Consider the following 19,371-nt stretch of genomic DNA (forward strand, 5'->3'; position numbering starts at 1 on the left):
TGGAGATGGGCCCGGCAGGCCTGACCCGATAATGACGCGACGCTCTAATAGCATTCATCCTTTCTGCCGCAAAACTACTCAAGCGGAAAAGAGAGGGAGAGAGAGGGGAAAAGTGTGAGGTGTAGATGTGGGTTTGCAGGGGTGTGTACGGAGGAGAGGGTGAAGCGGGAGGGGATGGGGAGGTTACCTAAGCTATGTTTAAGAAATGACGTGGGGCACAAATCATTTGTAATCTCGGAATCAGGGATGAGAGAGAGGGAGGGGGCAATTTCTGCGCAGTTTTGTGGTTGTGTGTTTTGGAGAATAGCATTAGGGGTGTGTGTGTGTGTGTGTGTGTGTGTGTGTGTGTGTGTGTGTGTGTGTGTGTGTGTGTGTGTGTGTGTGTGTGTGTGTAAGTGTAACATTAGCAGTAAATGCACTCTGCCTGTGTCTCCTCTCTCTCTCTTTATCAGTGTATATTAGCTGTGGGCGCTGGAGCATGGAAGGCTTTCAGAACACTGGCCCATAGGGGACGGGACCCCGTGTCCAACAAACACTCACACACACACACAGTCTGACGCACACAAACACAAACACACACAGTTACTTATCATACAGGGTCATTACAGGCCTCTAACTATACCTCGGAAATCAGTGGTTTATATCAGCGCCCCATATTCTCTGTACAATACACTGCAGTCCGCTTCATTGAGAGCATGGGAATGATGGCAGAGGAGAGGGAGAATGAGACAGAAATGGGAGGTTAAGCCACCGTTTTATTGTGTCCATCGTGTTTATCGGGGGGGATCCGATTGTGGTTTTTATTTAAAAATATATTTTTGATTTTTTTTTTTTTTGACAGACTAAGCATGGCCCTCCTGTGAAGCAGCAACCAAAGCGCAGCAGACACTCTCATGCCTACTGCTACAACTGCTCACAGAAGGGACACTTTGGCCATGTAAGTAACCCTCACTGTCTTTCTTTAGTCTACGCTGAATTGTCTGTTATATTACATGTGTAGGTATTTGCCATTTTGTATACACCAAAAGAATAAAGGCCAAAGTGGAAGCAGATTCTTTAAAACAAAAAGAAACAATATTTTCTTTAAGGGATATATTTAATTGTAAGTACTTTTATTATTTGATTAAATAATTCTTTACTACTACTGTTTAGGTCCAGTACTGCCTGACTGAGAAAAGTCACAAAATGATCTCATAATTTCAGTTTACGCAGCAGTTTGAGTCAGCAAGTTGAAATTTTGAACTAATAGCTTAAAACTTCAGCTTGGCTCTTGACTGGCAATTTTTATTTTTTTTGTGTGTGTTTTTTCCATTGTAGAAACAAGCTTCCATGACCCATTTGAACCAGGAACAACCCTGAAATTCTTCCAGCTTCTATGTTAAATAAAAATAAATAAATTCTAAGAGTTCTCATTATTTGTATTCTAAAATTTCATAAACGCTAAGCTAAAATATCAAATCATCAATAGCTTGCTGCAAAGTCGTCACGTGAAGTTAAAGATATAAATTTTTTGCAGCTTAGTTATGTTGAGAGGTTAATTTATACTTAACTCATTCAACGTAAATTGAACTGAAGCCCACCAGCAGTAAAAGTAGACCTGCAAGGAGGTGCAGGGTTTGCGCACGTAAGGGATTGCGCAGTGAGACAAAAATGTGGTGCAAGTGGTGGTGCAAGTCTTGTTGTGTTTCACTGCCAGCCATTTTCAAACGGCTGGCAGTGAAACACAACAAGAGTTAAAAGGCTATGCCAGCTTTATTACGAGGCTCAAATAGCAGCTTCATACAGATGTTTCTGGTCAAAATGGACTTTTTTGACAGCGGATAAGGAAACAAACACACAGACAGAGATTATTGTAGTAAGATATAACCTCCTACAGGTTTTTGTAATCAACAGCGTATTTCACATCCAACGTCTTCGGGTTTACTCATCAGCTTCCGCATGCGCAGAGTTGTTTTTTCTACAGATTCTAAAAGTAACATAATCAGCGGGATTTCTGTAGGATTGGATTTGACCTCATGTGCTGCGTTTTTATTATGTCATTTTAAATATATTGCAGGCCTTTTAATTCTGTGTCTTGTGTGTTTTCCACAGGCATGTATAAGACAGAGGATGTTCAGTGGAGTGCATCCCACAACCTCATTGATTAACCACTATGACACTGTGGAAGAGATAAGCCGCAGACAACACAGGATAAAGATCAGGGCTAAAGGTAAATCACATAAAGAAATAGGCCAGTAAATATCTATCCTTTTTATGGCTGCAGCTATTATTCATTTTTAGGCCAACGCCTCTTAGTAGCGTGTCTTGGTCTAGGCGCAGTACTAAGCTTTCCTCCATGGGCTAAAATCCTTGGGCTATATGCTTAAAAGCCTGGTCTGTGCCAGGACACCAACTAATTTAAATAAACTCTACCAATTCTGCCAAGAAGAGCGGGCAAGTGTGCAGCCGGAATTATACCAGAAGCTTGCTGATGGCCACCAAAAGCATCTGAATGAAATTCAAAATTGTGCACTTGCTTCTTAAGTCATTAAATGGTAAATGCCCTGTATTTGTATAGCGCTTTACTAGTCCCTAAGGACTCCAAAGCACTTCACACTACATTCAGTCATCCACCCATTCACACACGCATTCACACACTGGTGATGGCAGCTACATTGTAGCCACAGCCACCCTGGGGCGCACTGACAGAGGCGAGGCTGCCGGACACTGGCGCCACTGGACCCTCTGACCACCACCAGTAGGCAACGGGTGAAGTGTCTTGCCCAAGGACACAACGACCGAGACTGTCCGAGCCAGGGCTCGAACCGGCAACCTTCCGATTACAAGACAAACTGCCAACATTTGAGCCACGATCGCCCCACAGCATTAGTGACCTATGCTGTGCAATCATTCCCCCCTGAAAAAAGAACTGTTCAAAGCAATAATTAAAAGCTGTTCAGCGTGTGAACCGTAGTGTTGCACAGTTGCATATGAGAAAACCGTGTTTGGAAAAAAACTAAACACAACATATCAGCAGAAACACCTCACACCATCTGTTAAGCACGTTGGTGGAGGCGTGAAAAATTGTGCTTGTTTTGCATCCACTGCAGTCTACTGTGAACTCCTCTGTATACCAAAGTATTGTAGAGGCTTGGCTGAAAACAGAACAGTGATTAAAGCACAGCAGGAAAATGAAGAGAATCAAGGTGATGCAGTGACTGAGTCAAAGTCCAAACCTCAGCCTGTGCCCGTGCTCAGCAATGATTTGGCGAAGAGAACTGTGCACAAACAAGTGCCTGCAGACTGAAGCAACATTGTAAAGAAGAGGGGGGGGGGGATTCCTCCACAATCATGTCAGATACTGACAAAGTCGTGCAAAAAAATTACTTTTGTCAACTTTTTGCTCCTAAAAATTGTTTCATAACCTATTCGGTCCTTGGGAGTACTTAGCTCTTCAGACTCTGCTTCAGCATTTTGGCGTCGCTTTGTTAAACAGATATTAGTCATGTGAGGTTGTAGTTAAATGCTGTTAAGGACCAAATTAATATTTTATGTCTTGGCACATAAGAGTTTTTATCCATCTGACTTTGTTTTTTCAATCATAAGAGAAAAAGATGAAAATCATCTAATCAAATCAGATCCAATTAATTATTTTTGTTTTTCTTTCCCCAGAACTGAAGAAAAATGGCGGTTTTCAATCTTTTTCTGAGGCCCTTCTCACACCAGGACCCCCAAAGAAGAAACAGAAGATCAGCTTTCATAAAACCAACCACCAGTCCTACCATACCCCTCGGCATACTCCTAACAACCACAATCCCAGGCCCAGCCATTTATTTTTTAATAATAATGACTTAAGTGCTGCAACACCCAAAACAAAAAAGTTTAATAAGTACAAACAACAGGAAAGCATAGGCAATGTTAAACCATGGAAACCTAAGAGACCTGTGCCCACCTCGAGAAACCCGCTGCCAGCCGCTAAACCAATTTTTGATGAAGCAGAAGACTTTCCCAGAGGGGGAGGGATGGGAGAGAAGAGGAAGAAGAGGAGAAAGAAGAAGAAAGTGAACCATGTCCCTTCAGCACAGCCAGGGGGACACACAGAGAAAAGATCTAATCCTCTCTTTGGCTCTGTTGGAGGAAAGGTGCATGGGCCTAAAGCAAAGCAAGAGAAGAGAAAAAAGAGGAAAAATCAAGCCCCCGCGACTGCTGACAAAAAAACTGGTGCGCAGATGTACCCTGCAGACGATAATCTGTTCTTCATTAAACAAAGAAAGGGCAGAAGATAGCATCTGTTTGTGTGAGGTTTCAATGTCAGAGTCTGTCAGGGCTCTGATCTCTAAAAGCAAAAGTTAAGACCGTGACTTTTAGGGGCGTGTCGCACGTTTCGTTAACTCAGGTCTCGACATAAATACCTGAAATTATTGTGGCTTTAAGGGCCTTCATGGGACCTTTTCACAAAATATTTTAACAACAGTCAAGAGTTAGGTGATGTGTATGATTTTTGGAAATATTAAAAGATGCTTCATTTAGTTGCTTCACCTCCAGGGTCCTGATTTTGTTCACAGTGGCTCGAAGTCACATTGTGATGCTTGAACAGAGCAGCATCTTTAATCTTGTTAATAACAGCTTAAAACGAGTCAGAACGCTGAAGCTGTTTATTTACTTTCCCCATGTGGTCAGTGTGAGAATACAGCTGTCCCCAGATTTAAACAGGAAGTGGCCCTTATGTTTGGAAATTGACTATGTATAAACAGCAGTTCACAATTTAGTTAGTCCAGTAAGTCACAGTTCTGTGGATTTTTAATGAAAAAGGATCATGGCCTGAAAGGAATCTGGATAATATTTGCGTAAAACCAAAAAGGTTTACTAAAACAGTTTCAGGAGTAATGGTGACTTAAAATTTATTTCTTCCCATTGGTTCCATCGTGTTGCAAAAGTCTCATTTAAAAAAAAGAAAATTAAAAATATTTGCAAGTTCAATAAGCTGATTTCCCTGTGCTTCTGCTTTGAAAGTAGTTTTTTAATGTTGCTGCTGCTCTTGGAACCAGAAGCCAGTGTATATTTAAACACGTGTTTGTGACTAATTTCATTTTCAATTTTAACTGAAGGGTAAACTGCTGCTCTTTTCTGTAACCAACCCATGCGCTTGTAATTTTTCTGTATTTATGAGCACTAATGCATCTGTTACGTACAGACTAATAGAGCAGTGATGAAAAATCAGCAGACGCCTATTTAACCGTGATCCTCTGTCATTTGATGTTGGAGAACTCTGTCAAACCTGAAAAAGATCGCTTCAGTCAGAACACAAGTATTTCTTGTATTTATTGAAGGTGATCACTTTCAGGAATGTTTTCTTGTAAGCGGACAAGTGGACTCAAACCACTGGTCCCAGATAACATGCATCACTAACATGTGGCCCCAACAGTGTTGATCATTTAAAATCAGTTGTATGCGTTCTTATTTGTTATTGTCGTAGCTAAATGAAACCCTGAAATAGGAAATCGTGTGAAGTGATCCCTTTGTAATATGACCACTGGTTATTCAAAGTGTCTGAGGAAAAATAAAACTTGAATCTCTTCTGTGATTGAGGAAGAAAGCTTGGATTGCTTCTGCGCTCGCAGTTCTTTTTTCTTATCTTCAGTGTCATTGTTATTCAATACAATTCATAGCACTTGGCTCGGGTTGATAAATGTCATAGTGGAGGTTGATGGATGAATTTTAATTTTCCCTATGCTGGGGAAAAATAATTTGTGATCTATAACAATGAGTCACAAACTATTTGTTAAAAACCCTAAGTGGCCTACTGTTGACATTTTGATTGAGGTCCAGTCTTTCCACAGACTGAGCAACAGTTTTTCTTTACTATTTATCTGCTGTGTAGCCTTGTGCTTTCATGATTTCATGTTTTCAGACGATCAGCTTGTCAATTTTATCTTTATTTTTGTGATTTATTAAAGGCACGAGGTAAAAGTACACTGAAGACTGTCAACTGCTGCAGAAGATAGCTATATGAAAGTGCCATTTTTGTACGTGAGAAGAGCAATGAACTTGGTGATAGATGCTTCCAGTATGCATTATGGAGCCTAGTGCTCTGTGAAGGGCGGTAAAGACCGGTGGATGCTGTCACTTCTCCTTAATTTGGCTTCAGTCAGTGAACCCAGACAAACTACAGAGACAGCTGATGGAGGGATTTGAATGTACTTGCCTGTGTTATCAGACATGAGAACTGAAAGATTAAAACTACACTCACACTGGGTCAGAGTGATCCAGACTTATTGTTCGAAACAAGTTAAACTCTTACACAGCTTTGATCTTTAATTGGCTCTTAAAAACATGCTTCCATTCCTCAGATGAATGAATCACAGTATAAAAACATTCACTGATAATCATCTTCATATTTCAATCTTTCAATTTATTTACTTTAAAGAGGATATACTTTATATCCTCTGCTGGTCTTTACTGACAGAACAGAAATGCTGATGAAGCTTTAAAAGGACACAGGGCTGCAAATGGAATTTTTTTTTTTAATTTATTATTTCTGATCAAATAGTCTCATATGCCACAGGGCTCCTGTCCCACTCTTGGTGTCAAATAGGGGGAGGTCCAACAAAGGTCTGACACAGACTCTGATGGATACATCTGGCCCTTTTTATCTACTGTTCACTGAAGCCTCATCACAAATGTTCTACGTGGAAGGGTGGGTAGTAAGAAGCCATTCTTACGGAAATGTGGAGAAAGGATAAGGTATTCCAGATTATACAAACGTTTCACTGAAAATCAGTGGCAGCAGGTCACATGGGGTAGTAAGACAGAAATTTATTGTTTTAGTTCAAATCATTTCAGTATGTATGTAGGCAATCAGGAGAGAGTTGAAACAGTGAATGTCTACAGACATCTGTAAAACACCTTGGAGGCTCTGTCTTGATTTGGGGCTACATTTCAGCCAGTGGTGTTGGGGAACTTGTCAAAATGAATGGAATTATGAACACAGAGAGGTCCCTTCAGTTTTTCATCCACCATGCAAGATCATCTGGAAAGCATCTGATTGGCAGCAGCTTCATTTTTCTGCATGACAATCACTGAATGTAGTAAAGGATTATCTACTTCCCATTTAAATTGTAAAAATGTAAATAAATGAGAGTGGGTTAAGACTTTTGCACATTACTTTAAATACTGGTACCGTGATTCCAGTGACTGCTGTAGTTGTGTAATTATGGTTTTTTTCCTCTAGGAAAACAAAGATTACGCTTTCTGTAACAGTTTTGAAACAATCTTTCAATTAATTTTCTCTGGTTAAAATCGATGACTGTATAACTGTTTTCTAGAGTCATTGGTTAAAATAGTCCATGAAGGCCTCGCGCTTGTTATTAACCACAGTTACGACAGCTTCTGAATGCAACACGCAGGAAGCTCGTGACGCAGAACGTCGCTCCGCCCGCAGCAGCAGGCAGTGGTGCTAACATCTTCAGTTTTTAGCCAGAAAAAGTTACTGAAGGAGTGCGTTGATCTCCCATGAGCATAGACACTGAGCTGGACAGACTGTTGACTCTGGCCAAGAAGAGAAATGGAGAACGGTACGTCCTCAACCGGTGACGCCCAGCTGGACCAGTCTATACGGCAGTGGCTGCAGTACGACAAGGTGAGCTGACAGCTAGCGTGCTAGCTCAGAGTGCTTCCGCTTTGCTGTAGTCATCAAACACATTCAGGGTTATCTTTGTACGAGCGATTTTATTTATTCTCGGGCGATACATGAAGATTCCAGTTAGTAACTTTGTGAGTTTAGTGGTGTCCTTGACTGGTCCTTTCATTTAAGCATGCATCAATGAACTTTTTGTGATAGTGCTCAATTTAGATTTTAATTTAAAGTTGTAAAAATCTGCTACTTGTTTACTATAATAAGTTGATATAAGTTTATATTGACTTGGGTTTTAATTTATCTGTATTTTCTGTTAAAGAAGTGTCCATTTCCCACGAATTACCTCAAATCAAGTATCTGCCATTGAATTACTAAATACATGATTATTATGCCTAAACCAAGAAGCGCAAAGAAGAACTGGATTCTTCTTTCTCTGTGAGAATTAGATGATAGCCTGTTAATAGTCTGGATAAGCATAACAGAAAGTAGATCTGATCTGTCATTTGAAAGCAGAATCTCATGTGTCTTAGATCTCGGCTTATAAAACACTGTAAAGGAGGATGTCCAGTTTCTTTAGCATTGTTTTGTCTCAAATCACCACGGACTTTCTGCTTGACCATCACCAATTTGCTAGAAGATTTTATGGTCTAATATTTGGACATATATAATGATCAGTGTGAAATTTCAGCTTCATATGTCGTTTACTTTTCAAGATGTATAGTTCTGAAAATTATCTCTTGATTCATTTCCACCATATCTTTTTTTTCACATTGCGAAATCTGAGGCCATGTTTGAGCATGAATCAGAAACTATTAAAGATAAAAGCCTGAAATTTTTCAAATTCTCACCTTAAAATGAACCAGGATGAGATGGATCAAAAAATGTCTGATTATGACTGGTTAAAGAATAAATAAACAAAGAAAGTAACCCGAATTATAAAGTCCAACATTTGAACATATAGTAATAATTGGAAAAGAAAACACACTGCAAAAAAGACAACTTTCTGAATGGGACATAGATGTATTTTACAAAAAATGCCAAATAAAACATGTCAACATGAAAAAATGCTGTTTTCATTCAACTTTAATCTGGATGGAGCAAATATGACAAATTTTTCTACAAAAGCAAAAATATAAGTAGGTCCTCTAATCCAAATAACGCAAAATTCTGGAGTTTAATGTACATTAAATTCTAATAATTTCACATCAATCATTACATGCGCCCAAATTTTAAACCATAAACTTTTCAGGGACGTCAGATGTGGACGAACAGAACATATTGTAGAAATTTGATGCTTTGAGATGAGAAAGACCCTTAAGCATTTTAGCTAGAAACCGTCATAATTCAAACTCTTTTTTTTTTTTTTTTTTTTCTTAAATAATCTTTGTCAGCTATTTTACATCCAACCAACAAATCAAGTCAAAGAAGCCCTTGTTCACACAAAAATAGAAGAAGTCGTTCTCCGGGTTGCGTAACTCGTGACCACTCCACGAACACTGACCTGCCCTCCCCTACTAAATTAGTTTGAAGCTATTTTACTTCCAAGAACACGAGAGCTAAATTAAAGTCATCATAGAGCCCTTTTGACATTTCACCCTACAGAATTAATACTGATCTGCAAGGTTTTAACAATTACAGGTAGTTTTTCTCTACTTCTCCTCCTGTCTTACGTGTAAAATTAAACCAGTTGTGGATTTCATGGTAAACTGAACTGTGCCTACTTTATGAAGCCAGTCATCTGCTTGTGAGTGACCAGTGGTGTTCCCCAGGGCTCTGCTCTTAGACTTCTCTTATCTTAGACAGAGAAGTTTCCACTTGGGTTACGTATCCACAAACATTCATCACTGCAGGTTTGCTTTCTTTAAAACCAGAAGTCAACTTGTGCTTGTACTCAAGTGTCTGTTGTTACTGAGTCTTTTTCATTTTAATGATTATAAATCCATAACCCTCTGTTTGGTCCCCAAACGTTTGTCCAAATTTTGCAGGAGACTCTTCCTCCTGTCTGCAAGCATCAGTTGTTCCTAATATTATATTTATTTTTAATATTTACGTCATTATTTTTATAAATACTACAAAATAACAGAATTATTTAGTGGAAAATAATTTGAAATTATAAATCAGTAAAACAGAATATGACTCAGATTTTATAATAACCCAGTCAGCTGCTGGTCATACATTCTGGTATGTTGGTCATTACTGAAACAGAACCAGTCACATGGTCTTAACATGCTTACAACACAAATGTATAACCAAACTAACCCGGCTACTACCCGACTATCAGACCTACACAAACACAGTCATTCTTGGCCTTAAAGACATATGGGATGTCACAAATTAGGTCACACTGGAAAAAGACCCCAGATTCATTAGTCTTGAGATAATTGTGTTACAGCGGCTTCCTCAGGGGTCCACGTGGTCAGAAGTGCCGTCCTGTCTGGACGTTCTCATAGTAATTCCTAAGTAGACTGATTCTTACCCTCTAAACTTTCCTGTTGTCTATAGAAGCTTTTGTGTTGGGTTTTTTAATGCTAACTTTATCATCAAGTGACAACACTGTAGACAAGATTTTAAATCTTTAATTGTGTTCGTTTATTTATTTATTAATTTGTGGATAATAAAACATTTCCCTTCCCCAGAACCCCAAAACGAAATCCATGGTGCAGGATATGGTGAAAGAGGGAAACATGGAAGCTTTGAAGAAGTGTTTCTCCTCCAGGATGGAGTTTGGCACAGCAGGTCTGAGAGCAGCCATGGGGCCTGGCATATCCTGTATGAACGACCTCACTATTATTCAGACCACACAGGTGGGTCAATACTGCAGCTCAATACGTTTCAAGTCGCATGCAAAGTTGAATGTTTCCGTTTTTGATTTTTAGTCTTTGTTTTGTGAAGAAGTTGAGGAATGCGAAGTATTTTATTGTCACCCAAAACCCCCCAAAATCTGGTTCACACTTAATTTTATAGCTGAATTTAAGATCGTATAGATTGCTTTATAGCACTTCATAGTTTATTCCTGAGTTGCTGCCTGTGTGTGAGTCAGACCTTCCCCTTAGTTCTTTTCTGGCTCTAGAATAATGGAGATTGCTGTTTTTGCACTGAAGATCTGACACTGCAGGATCGTGAAACTATATATACAAGCAGTCCTTCAAATCACTGATTTGTATAAAAGCTAGCTCAGTTTTATGATGATTGCTTTTATTCATATTGTTCTGAATATATATCCAACTTCATGTTCTGTAATTATTATTTTGTGATTTTTATCTGATTCATTACATGATTGAAATTGTTATAATCCGGGTTAAAACCCATCCATAGTTTGTGCCTTTTTTGTGAGAGGTGCTGTGTGTATATATATTTATTTAAAGTTATAATCAACCATTCTCAAGACCTTTCTCTTGTATCTTCTAATCGTTTCCTCCCTGACAGGGTTTCTGTTGCTACCTGGAGCAGAGTATTGGGAACCTCAAAGAGCGAGGGGTGGTGATTGGGTACGACGCTCGCGCCCACCCTCCCAGCGGGGGCAGCAGCAAGCGTTTCGCCAGCTTGGCTGCGGCTGTATTCATCAGCCGAGGAGTCCCTGTCCACCTCTTCTCTGACATCACCCCCACGCCCTTTGTGGTAATCACTTGGTTTCCTGTGTTTTCATCACTTGGGTGTTTTTTTTGGATGTTGCAACACGTATTCAACACAGTCAAAAAAAATTAAAGCAAATTCCAATTAAAAAAAAATCTGCTCACTTTCCTTCAGTGTACAGTGCAACATGTTGCATAACACATGTAGCAGTCATCAGATTATGTTCACTTTGAAGAAAGAGGATCTGTGATTAGCAATTTAGGCTTTAGACATCAATACCACTTAAGTCTTGTTTGTATTTCCAGGTGATTATTCAATATATCTATTTATCCACTTATTTTATTCAGTTTTTGCTCAATTTTCCTGTTGCATTACTTATTTTCCTTGTGTAATAGTGAGAGCAGCACGCAATATTTATCTTGTTTTTATATTGCACTTTCCAAAGCCAAGCCGTAAAGTGCTAGTCCAACACGTGAAAAAAATAAAATACATAGAACAACAGGTTTCAACAAGTGATTTTAAAAAGCCAGCAGATAAAAATAACTTTTAAGAGAAGATTTTAAAGACTGCCTACCTCAGATGTTCAGTCAGGGAATTCTGTATGGCTTAAGAAACAAGCATAAAATGTTTCAATCACTTCTAAAGCTATGAAGTCGTCAGTGAAGAGCTGCAAAGGCTGCTGTAATGCTCCCTCTGCTTCAGCTACGTGTTAGAAGCCTAGCAGCTGCATTTTCATTTAATAGTAGCCTGTTTATGTTACGCTGGTGTAAGTAGTCAACTCTGGAAGAAATAAAAGCAGGACCTTGTTAAGTCATGCTGAGATAGGAGTGAATGGATTTTAGGTGTCTGTCTAAGCTGGATGAAACAGGACTCCATGAAATTTTAGACACTGTGCATCAAAAGATGTCAGATTCAAAGATTAGCCCTGGGTATGAGCCTACTTAGACCAGAGGAAAGATCCACAATCATTCAGCCTTTGTGAAAATGTAGACTATATCTCTGCAGGATTTGCCCAAAGGCCAGCATGCAAACACACAGCAGTGGTTTAGGCCCGTTCTCAGTAGGCATTCATCGATAAGTCAACCAAATATTAGTATTAGCCAATATCTGCCTTTTTCTACTGGCAATCGTGGCTCAAGAGTTGGGAGTTCGCCTTTTAATCTGAAGGTTGCCGGTTCGAGCCCCGGTTTGGACAGTCTCGGTCGTTGTGTCCTTGGGCAAGACACTTCACCCGTTGCCTACTGGTTGCCTACTGGTGGTGGTCAGTGGCGCCAGTTTCCGGCAGCCTCGCCCCAGAATTTCATAAAAGCGTATTCCTCGTTCTCACTTTTTCATCCTGATTTTATCTTTCTCTGCAGTTTTGTGGGAAAGAAAATCTTTGTGTAGCACAGTTTTGTTGTGAGTCTTCAGACAAAAGGAAAACGAGGGAAAACGTCTGCTGCTCAAATTCACCTGATGTTCTCCCAAAGTAATTAAAAAAAAAAAAATTATATTGACATTTTCCTTAAGTGCACCTTGATCACGAGTAATTGCCTCCATGATGGCGTTATAGCAGAAAACATTTTAACCATTTGGCTCTCAGTAGAAATGAATCCAATCCCTCATAGTAACCAACTATAACATTGTTTTATTAGTAACATTTTCAAATAGGCTTTCTTTGTATTTCTTAACTTTTTTTTGCTTCTGCATGGTGTTCTTAAAATATTTATCATATATGAGGTACTATTGTCTTTCTCTCATTCTCATTGTAGCCTTTCACAGTTTCCCACCTGGGTCTGTGTGCTGGTATCATGGTGACGGCCTCTCACAACCCCAAACAAGACAATGGCTACAAGGTAAGACCTCATCATTGCCTTGTCTTTCTTCCTTAAATGCATCAATAGCTTACTGATAGTTTTATTTATAATCTCTGCTAATTTAAAAATTACAAAGTTCCAATTTCTTTCCCATAAATTTCTGAAACATTTAGTTTTTTCTGGTTTTGTCCTAGGTGTACTGGGAGAACGGTGCCCAGATTGTGACTCCTCATGACAAAGGTATATCTAAAGCCATTGTGGAAAACCTGGAGCCTTGGCCTGAGTCGTGGAACACGGAGGAGGCTCTGAAGAGCACTTTGCTCAAAGACCCCTATCAGGATATTAACACAGAATACTTCAAAGCCATCCAGAAACACTGCCATCACAGGTGCTGCATAGATACACAACTTGCTGAGCAGCATGTACCATTTAAAACATGCTAGCGATTCTACTGTGTAATGTTTTAAATGCATAAGCTGCCATGTAGGCCGTACAAGTACATGATGCTTCGAGGTAAAAACTGTGGATATTCATAAATCATGTTTTGACTTTTTTTGCAGGGAAATAAACAAGAAGTCAGAGGTGAAAATTGTGCATACATCTGTGCACGGTGTTGGTCACACGTTCGTCCAGTCAGCATTCAAGGCTTTCGATCTTCGTCCTCCGTACGCAGTGGAGGAACAGAAGGATCCAGACCCCGAATTTCCCACCGTTAAATATCCTAATCCTGAAGAGGGAGAGGGAGTCCTGGTGCGTAGTCAACATTTGTCACACCCAATCATATGTACAGTTGCGTCCGTAGGTTTTTGGACAGTGACACAGTTTTAATGTTCACAATCATGGTGGATTTTAAATCAGATCATCAAGATGTGATTGAAGTACAGACGGGGAGTCTCAGTTCAAGGGTTTTTACAAAAGTATCGCATTACTGTTTAGGAATGACAGAATAGCCCTGTACACTTAAGAGTTCATCCTGCGCCTGTTTCACTTTGTTTGACGATGACACACCTTCCTCTTTGAGAGTATTCTTGACATTTTGTGAAGTTGTTTTTCTTAACTAAGGAAATAATTTTGTAATCATGCACCTATTCTTCTTGTATTGAGATTTCCAGTGTACAGAAACCAAAATGAAAGTACAACAAATGTTTCACTGCCCTAAAACATATACAGCTGACTGTAGTAGATGACTGGTTTTGGTTGATTGTGTAACAAGTGATTGGTTGTTCTTGCAGACATTGTCATTTGCACTGGCAGAGAAGGAGGGGGCCTCTGTGGTGCTGGCGAATGACCCTGATGCAGATCGACTGGCCATTGCTGAGAAGCAGGAGAGGTGTGTTTGTGTGCATATACAGCTTTAATAGTGTTTGCAGCAGAGTTTGACACAAACTCATTGGGCAGGTTTATTAGGGTTGAATGAATAAAAATTATGGTGACCCACACATTTTAGAGCTACTCAGGACCTCCAGCTGCTCAGTTCCGGGTCTTCTTTGTCATTGTTTTACATGATGATTTCATCTTTTCAGTTGGTGAATGATCAGACCACTCTGCACCCAGACTCTTGTAATAAATGCAGTGTGTAGTTCGGCATCATCTTGCTGAAATATGCAAGGCCTTCCCTGGAAAAGATGTCTAGATAAGAGCATGTGCTACTCTAAAACCTGTATATACCTTTTAGCATTGATCATGCCTTTCCAGATATGCAAGGCACCAATTCAGAGATGCAGCCTTTTGAACTGACTGCTGATAACATGCCGGATGGTCCCTTTCCTCTTTAGGCTAGAGAACAAAATGTCCATTTTTTTTTCCAGAAATAATTTAAAACTTCTATTAATCTGACCGTGGATCAGCCTTTCTGGATCTTCTTCATATGTAGCTTCTCCTGATTAAGCTTTAACCTGAATTTGTAGACGGCGAGGTGAACAGAAGGGGGTTTCTGAGCCCACGCAGTAATTTCCATGACAGATTCATGCATGTTTTTAATGCAGTTCTGCTTGAGACCCACTGAAGATCACAGGTATCCAATACTGACTTTTGGCCTTTTTCACGCGCACATAGAGATTTTTCCAGATTCTCATAATCTTTTGATGACATTATGTGTTGCAGATGAGAAGATGTTAAAAGTCTTCACAATTGTTTCATTGAGGAAGATTTTCGCAGTTTGTAAATGCAGCTTTTTGCAATTTGGTGAATCTGTCCATCTTTACTTGTGCGAAACTCTGCCCTCTCTAAGATCTTCTTTTTATACCAACTTATGTGACTGACCTGCTGCAATGTAACAGTTTAAACATTGCATATTACAGAATGCTTTGATGATCACAGATCGATGACCCTCTGCATAAGGTATGTTAGCTTGCCTTCACTTCCATAACCTCTGTCTGTGTCTGTGTTAGTGGACGGTGGCGTGTGTTCAGTGGTAATGAGCTGGGAGCATTGCTTGGCTGGTGGCTATTTCGCTGCTGGAGGGAGCAAAACTCCGACGCTGCTGCTGTGAAAAACCTCTACATGCTGTCGAGCACAGTCTCATCCAAAATACTGCGCGCCATTGCCCTGAAGGAGGGATTCCACTTTGAGGTAACAAAGTTGTTTTTAAAATAAGATCAGTTAAATTTCCCCATGCATCAAAAGATTCTGTAAGATGGGCCTAACTGGAGAGGAGTGCTTGTATGGAATTCCTGCTAGTAATCGTATTTAGAAGAAACTGAGATAAATTTTTTAAAAAAGGGCTATGAGACTATTTAACAATACTGTTTTAGGTTTCACCACCGCACGTGTTTCAGATTGAATGTTTCAAACCATTCTCCGTGGTTACTGTTAACCAAATTTCTTACATAATGTTTGGACAGGAAACACTAACAGGGTTCAAGTGGATGGGTAACAGAGCCAGAGACCTTTTGGACCAGGACAAGACCGTGCTGTTTGCCTTTGAAGAGGCCATAGGTATTATCACACGCAGCACACACACGAATGACTGTTTTCAAACTGAGACCAGTCCTGATTCATGCTTTGTGGCTAATGTACACAATGATCTCCACAGTGTCACAAGCTGAGTTAATTTTAACTGCCTAAAAGTATTCAAGTAACATAAATTTGTGTGGGATCAGTTGATGACAACAACATTTTTCTGTTTGAGTTTTTGGGAGCTCACAAGATCTAAACTAAAGTTTAAACTCAACCTAAATCTAAACCTTTCAAAAACTTGCTTGAGGATTAAAAAATAGCCTTAAAGTGATGGCAGTAATGAAACTGAAATGTGTAGTCACCTGTTGGTGAACTAAACTAGATATATAAAGTGCACAGTGACATGGAAAAGTAAAGTTACTATGAACGGTTAAGTGAGAGGTGTGTGAGCTGATCGCTGAAAGACATGAAGTTAATTTTTAACTTCTTTTGGGCCTTTCAGCTTCAGAGACCTTTATCCACAAACGTCTTCTGCTGTGGCAGCTGTCAGCAGCCACGGCTTCTCTAAACAGCTACCTGTGTCTATGAAAGTAAAGAAAGCTGGTTCCTCATCTCATAGTTTAATCAAGAAGTGGCAGTTAACAGGAACAGAGGAGGTTAAGTTGAGATCTGTAAGACCAAAAAAGGGAGAATTGCTTGTAGGTTTGCTAAGAAGACCAAGGACAACCCCTGTTTAACTGCAAAAGACCTTCAGAATGAGTCACCAGCAGTGCACTGAGGACTAAACAAATATGACCTTTATGGAAGTGGATGAGCTTTTTGGCTGTAGTTGTTTCCACTTGCAAAGCTGAAAGTATTTGAGTGGGAGAGGGAACAATAGATCCAGTTTAATATCAGCGAATAATTCTGGAAGCAAAGGTCACACCATTTCATCTCTGACAAGGAAAGTATCACAAACTCACCTCAGACTTCACAGTGGACTAATTCAAGAGGTGCAAGATGATGCAGAGCTCTCACAGTCCCCTGAACTAAACACCACTGAAAACTGTGACCAAAGGTTGCATCATTACTGTGAATAGAAGTGCTTCACTTTCTTTGTGCCGTCCTGAAGTATACTTGCATGTATACTGTGCACTGATACTGAAATATTTCTGTGGAAAAAAAACAGTTGCGCTTTACAAGTGAATCTAATCACACAACGTAGCGCAATCTTGGTAATTTGGTTAATGAAAATATGAGTCATCAAAATTAAACATGTAAAAACATCAGATTTATGTGATGTGATCTCAGTCTTGATTATTAAAAGGTTTGAGCCGTGCTGACAGTCAAACACAAAGGCTGAGTTAAAAATAAAAGTTGTTTGGGGTCAATACGATTGTTAGTAAGTCCAACACACACATACAACATAACAGCATAGTTTCCAGCATTCCTATATAATAAGATTATGATACTATAATTGGAATCTCATTCCTTTGGATACACTGCTACTAAAAGAAGTGGCAGCTGACTACAGCAGCTGGAGGTTTATATAGTCTAAGTGAACTCTGTGTGTGTGTTGCAGGGTATATGTGTAGTCCCTCTGTATTGGACAAGGATGGAGTGAGCGCTGCAGCCATAGCAGGAGAGATGATTTCCTTCCTGGCGACTAAAAAAATCAGTCTTTCTCAGCAGCTCACTACAATCTATGAAGAGTAAGATGCACACACTTGCGTACATTTCACCTTAAACTTCGAATAACCTAAAACTGCAGGCTCTAGCTCTGTCTTTGATTATTTCTTATCATCAGGTATGGCTACCACATCAGCAAGAACTCTTACTTTATCTGCCATGACCAGGAAGTGATCCGCAGTCTGTTTGAGCGTCTGCGCAACTATGGTGGCACAAAAGACTCGTATCCCACCGAATGTGGTCGTTTTGCCATCGACGCTGTGCGAGACCTGACCACCGGATACGATAGCAACCAACCCGATAAAAAAGCTGTAAGGGCACAAACTTCACACCTGCAGTTCATACACTGAGAGCATAACAAACCTCTTAATTACACATTATAATTGTGTAAGAGTTTCCTTTTAAAACAGTTGTTAGTTTTAAACTGCAGAAGTTTTGTGTTTTTAATTTTGCTCGTCTTTCCAGTTTTATTTATTTTAGTGTGTCTCTCCCTCTGTCCATCTAACACTCCTTCCTCTCCTCTCTCAGGTTCTTCCCACGTCTAGCTCCAGTCAGATGATCACCTTTACCTTCTCTAATGGGGGTGTGGCCACCATGAGGACCAGCGGCACAGAACCAAAAATCAAATACTACACTGAACTCTGTGCTCCTCCTGGTAACAGGTAGGTTACTTTAGAGGCAAAGCTAATATAAGCAAACTATAGAACTGTTAAATTTTTCTACACCCTGCAAAATGGCTTTATACATCTTCTTTTGTCTGATATCAGCCCAAATCCTGAAGGAATTTAATGATGGGCAAAAACGTTTTTTTGGGTTTTTTTTTTTTTTTTTTTTTTTTGTAGGAATAAATCGTTGTTTTATTTTCTCTGAAGATAAAGAAACTCCACAGTTTGAAATGTCATAACTGAACAGTGCAACTCTAGTAATCCCTCATAAATGTCAACGGGTTTTTTGTTTTTGTTTTTTTGTCTCTAACAGTGATGTGCCGCACCTGAAGAAGGAACTGGATGACTTGGTTGATGCCATCATTGAAAACTTTTTCGAGCCAGATAAGAATAAGCTGCAGCCAAAGCCACAGTAGCGCAGATGGGTCTGTAACAACAAGCAGGACAAGCTGGGCTTAATATCTCTGACCAGCATGCCACGTGTTGTCTGAATTCTCCAGACGAGATTCTTTTTAATTCTGGCTTTACATCAATTCATAAACGTGTTAGTGACAAGTTAACCATGTGGCTCTTTTACAATTTGGAGAAATCATGTTGTTGTTGATGATAATTAGTCATTTTAAAATGATCTCAAGGGTCATGTGTTCCTATATTTTCAGTAGTCAAAATGTTTCACAGTTTCATGTTTTTGTTTTTTAAAATTCAGTTTACCTCAATGCCGGAGATCTTAAAGCACACAAGTCCAACCATCTTACACCCACAGCCATTCCTGTTTTCACACTATTATGCGTTCTGTATTTCCTGTTTTGATGACATGCATTCCACAGTGTGCTTCAGCATCATTTGCTTTGCTGCTAATGTCAAGAATTAGAGGAGTGTGTAAATGAGAACATTAAAAGTTTATAGCGCCATCAAGTGGAGACACCGACTCCTCGTTTCTTCATACTGTATGTTGTTAGAAGTGTTAGAAGTCAGAGGTTTTTTGTTGTTGTTTTAACTTATTTTCAGTTTAAATTCATTTGATGGAGAATAAATAATGTGCGTGTTCCGGTATTCTTCATGCTGAAAAATACAACTTTACTAAATAAAGATTCTGACTGTACATGTGGAGGTAAACGTGAAGTAACAAAAAAAAAAAAACACAAAAAACGAGGGG

The 19,371-nt window shown here is 39.5% G+C and overlaps 2 protein-coding genes across 6 annotated transcripts in view; both read left to right on the top strand.

Annotated features, from left to right (window-relative positions):
• Positions 1 to 5,580, top strand: part of zcchc7 (zinc finger, CCHC domain containing 7) — a 51,863-nt gene extending 46,283 nt beyond the window's left edge. For all 5 annotated transcript variants that reach the window (XM_026170921.2, XM_080302440.1, XM_080302437.1 and 2 more), the window contains 3 exons: positions 842 to 937; positions 2,092 to 2,209; positions 3,652 to 5,580. In XM_026170921.2, coding sequence (XP_026026706.1) covers positions 842 to 937; positions 2,092 to 2,209; positions 3,652 to 4,265 — 828 coding nt within the window. In that variant the 3' untranslated portion in view covers positions 4,266 to 5,580. The remainder of the gene's footprint in view (positions 1 to 841; positions 938 to 2,091; positions 2,210 to 3,651) is intronic.
• A 1,799-nt stretch (positions 5,581 to 7,379) lies between these two features.
• pgm2 (phosphoglucomutase 2) lies at positions 7,380 to 19,135 on the top strand. Its single transcript, XM_026170928.2, has 13 exons — positions 7,380 to 7,618; positions 10,252 to 10,419; positions 11,042 to 11,233; positions 12,940 to 13,023; positions 13,179 to 13,372; positions 13,545 to 13,734; positions 14,217 to 14,314; positions 15,375 to 15,555; positions 15,828 to 15,921; positions 17,444 to 17,573; positions 17,669 to 17,861; positions 18,079 to 18,212; positions 18,529 to 19,135. The coding sequence occupies exons 1-13, from the start codon at positions 7,544 to 7,546 to the stop codon at positions 18,629 to 18,631; spliced, it is 1,836 nt and encodes a 611-aa protein (XP_026026713.1). The 5' UTR covers positions 7,380 to 7,543; the 3' UTR covers positions 18,632 to 19,135.
• The last annotated feature ends 236 nt before the right edge of the window (positions 19,136 to 19,371 follow it).

The sequence above is a fragment of the Astatotilapia calliptera genome, chromosome 6 (genome assembly GCF_964374335.1).
Source record: "Astatotilapia calliptera chromosome 6, fAstCal68.1, whole genome shotgun sequence".
Taxonomy (NCBI): Eukaryota; Metazoa; Chordata; class Actinopteri; order Cichliformes; family Cichlidae; genus Astatotilapia; species Astatotilapia calliptera.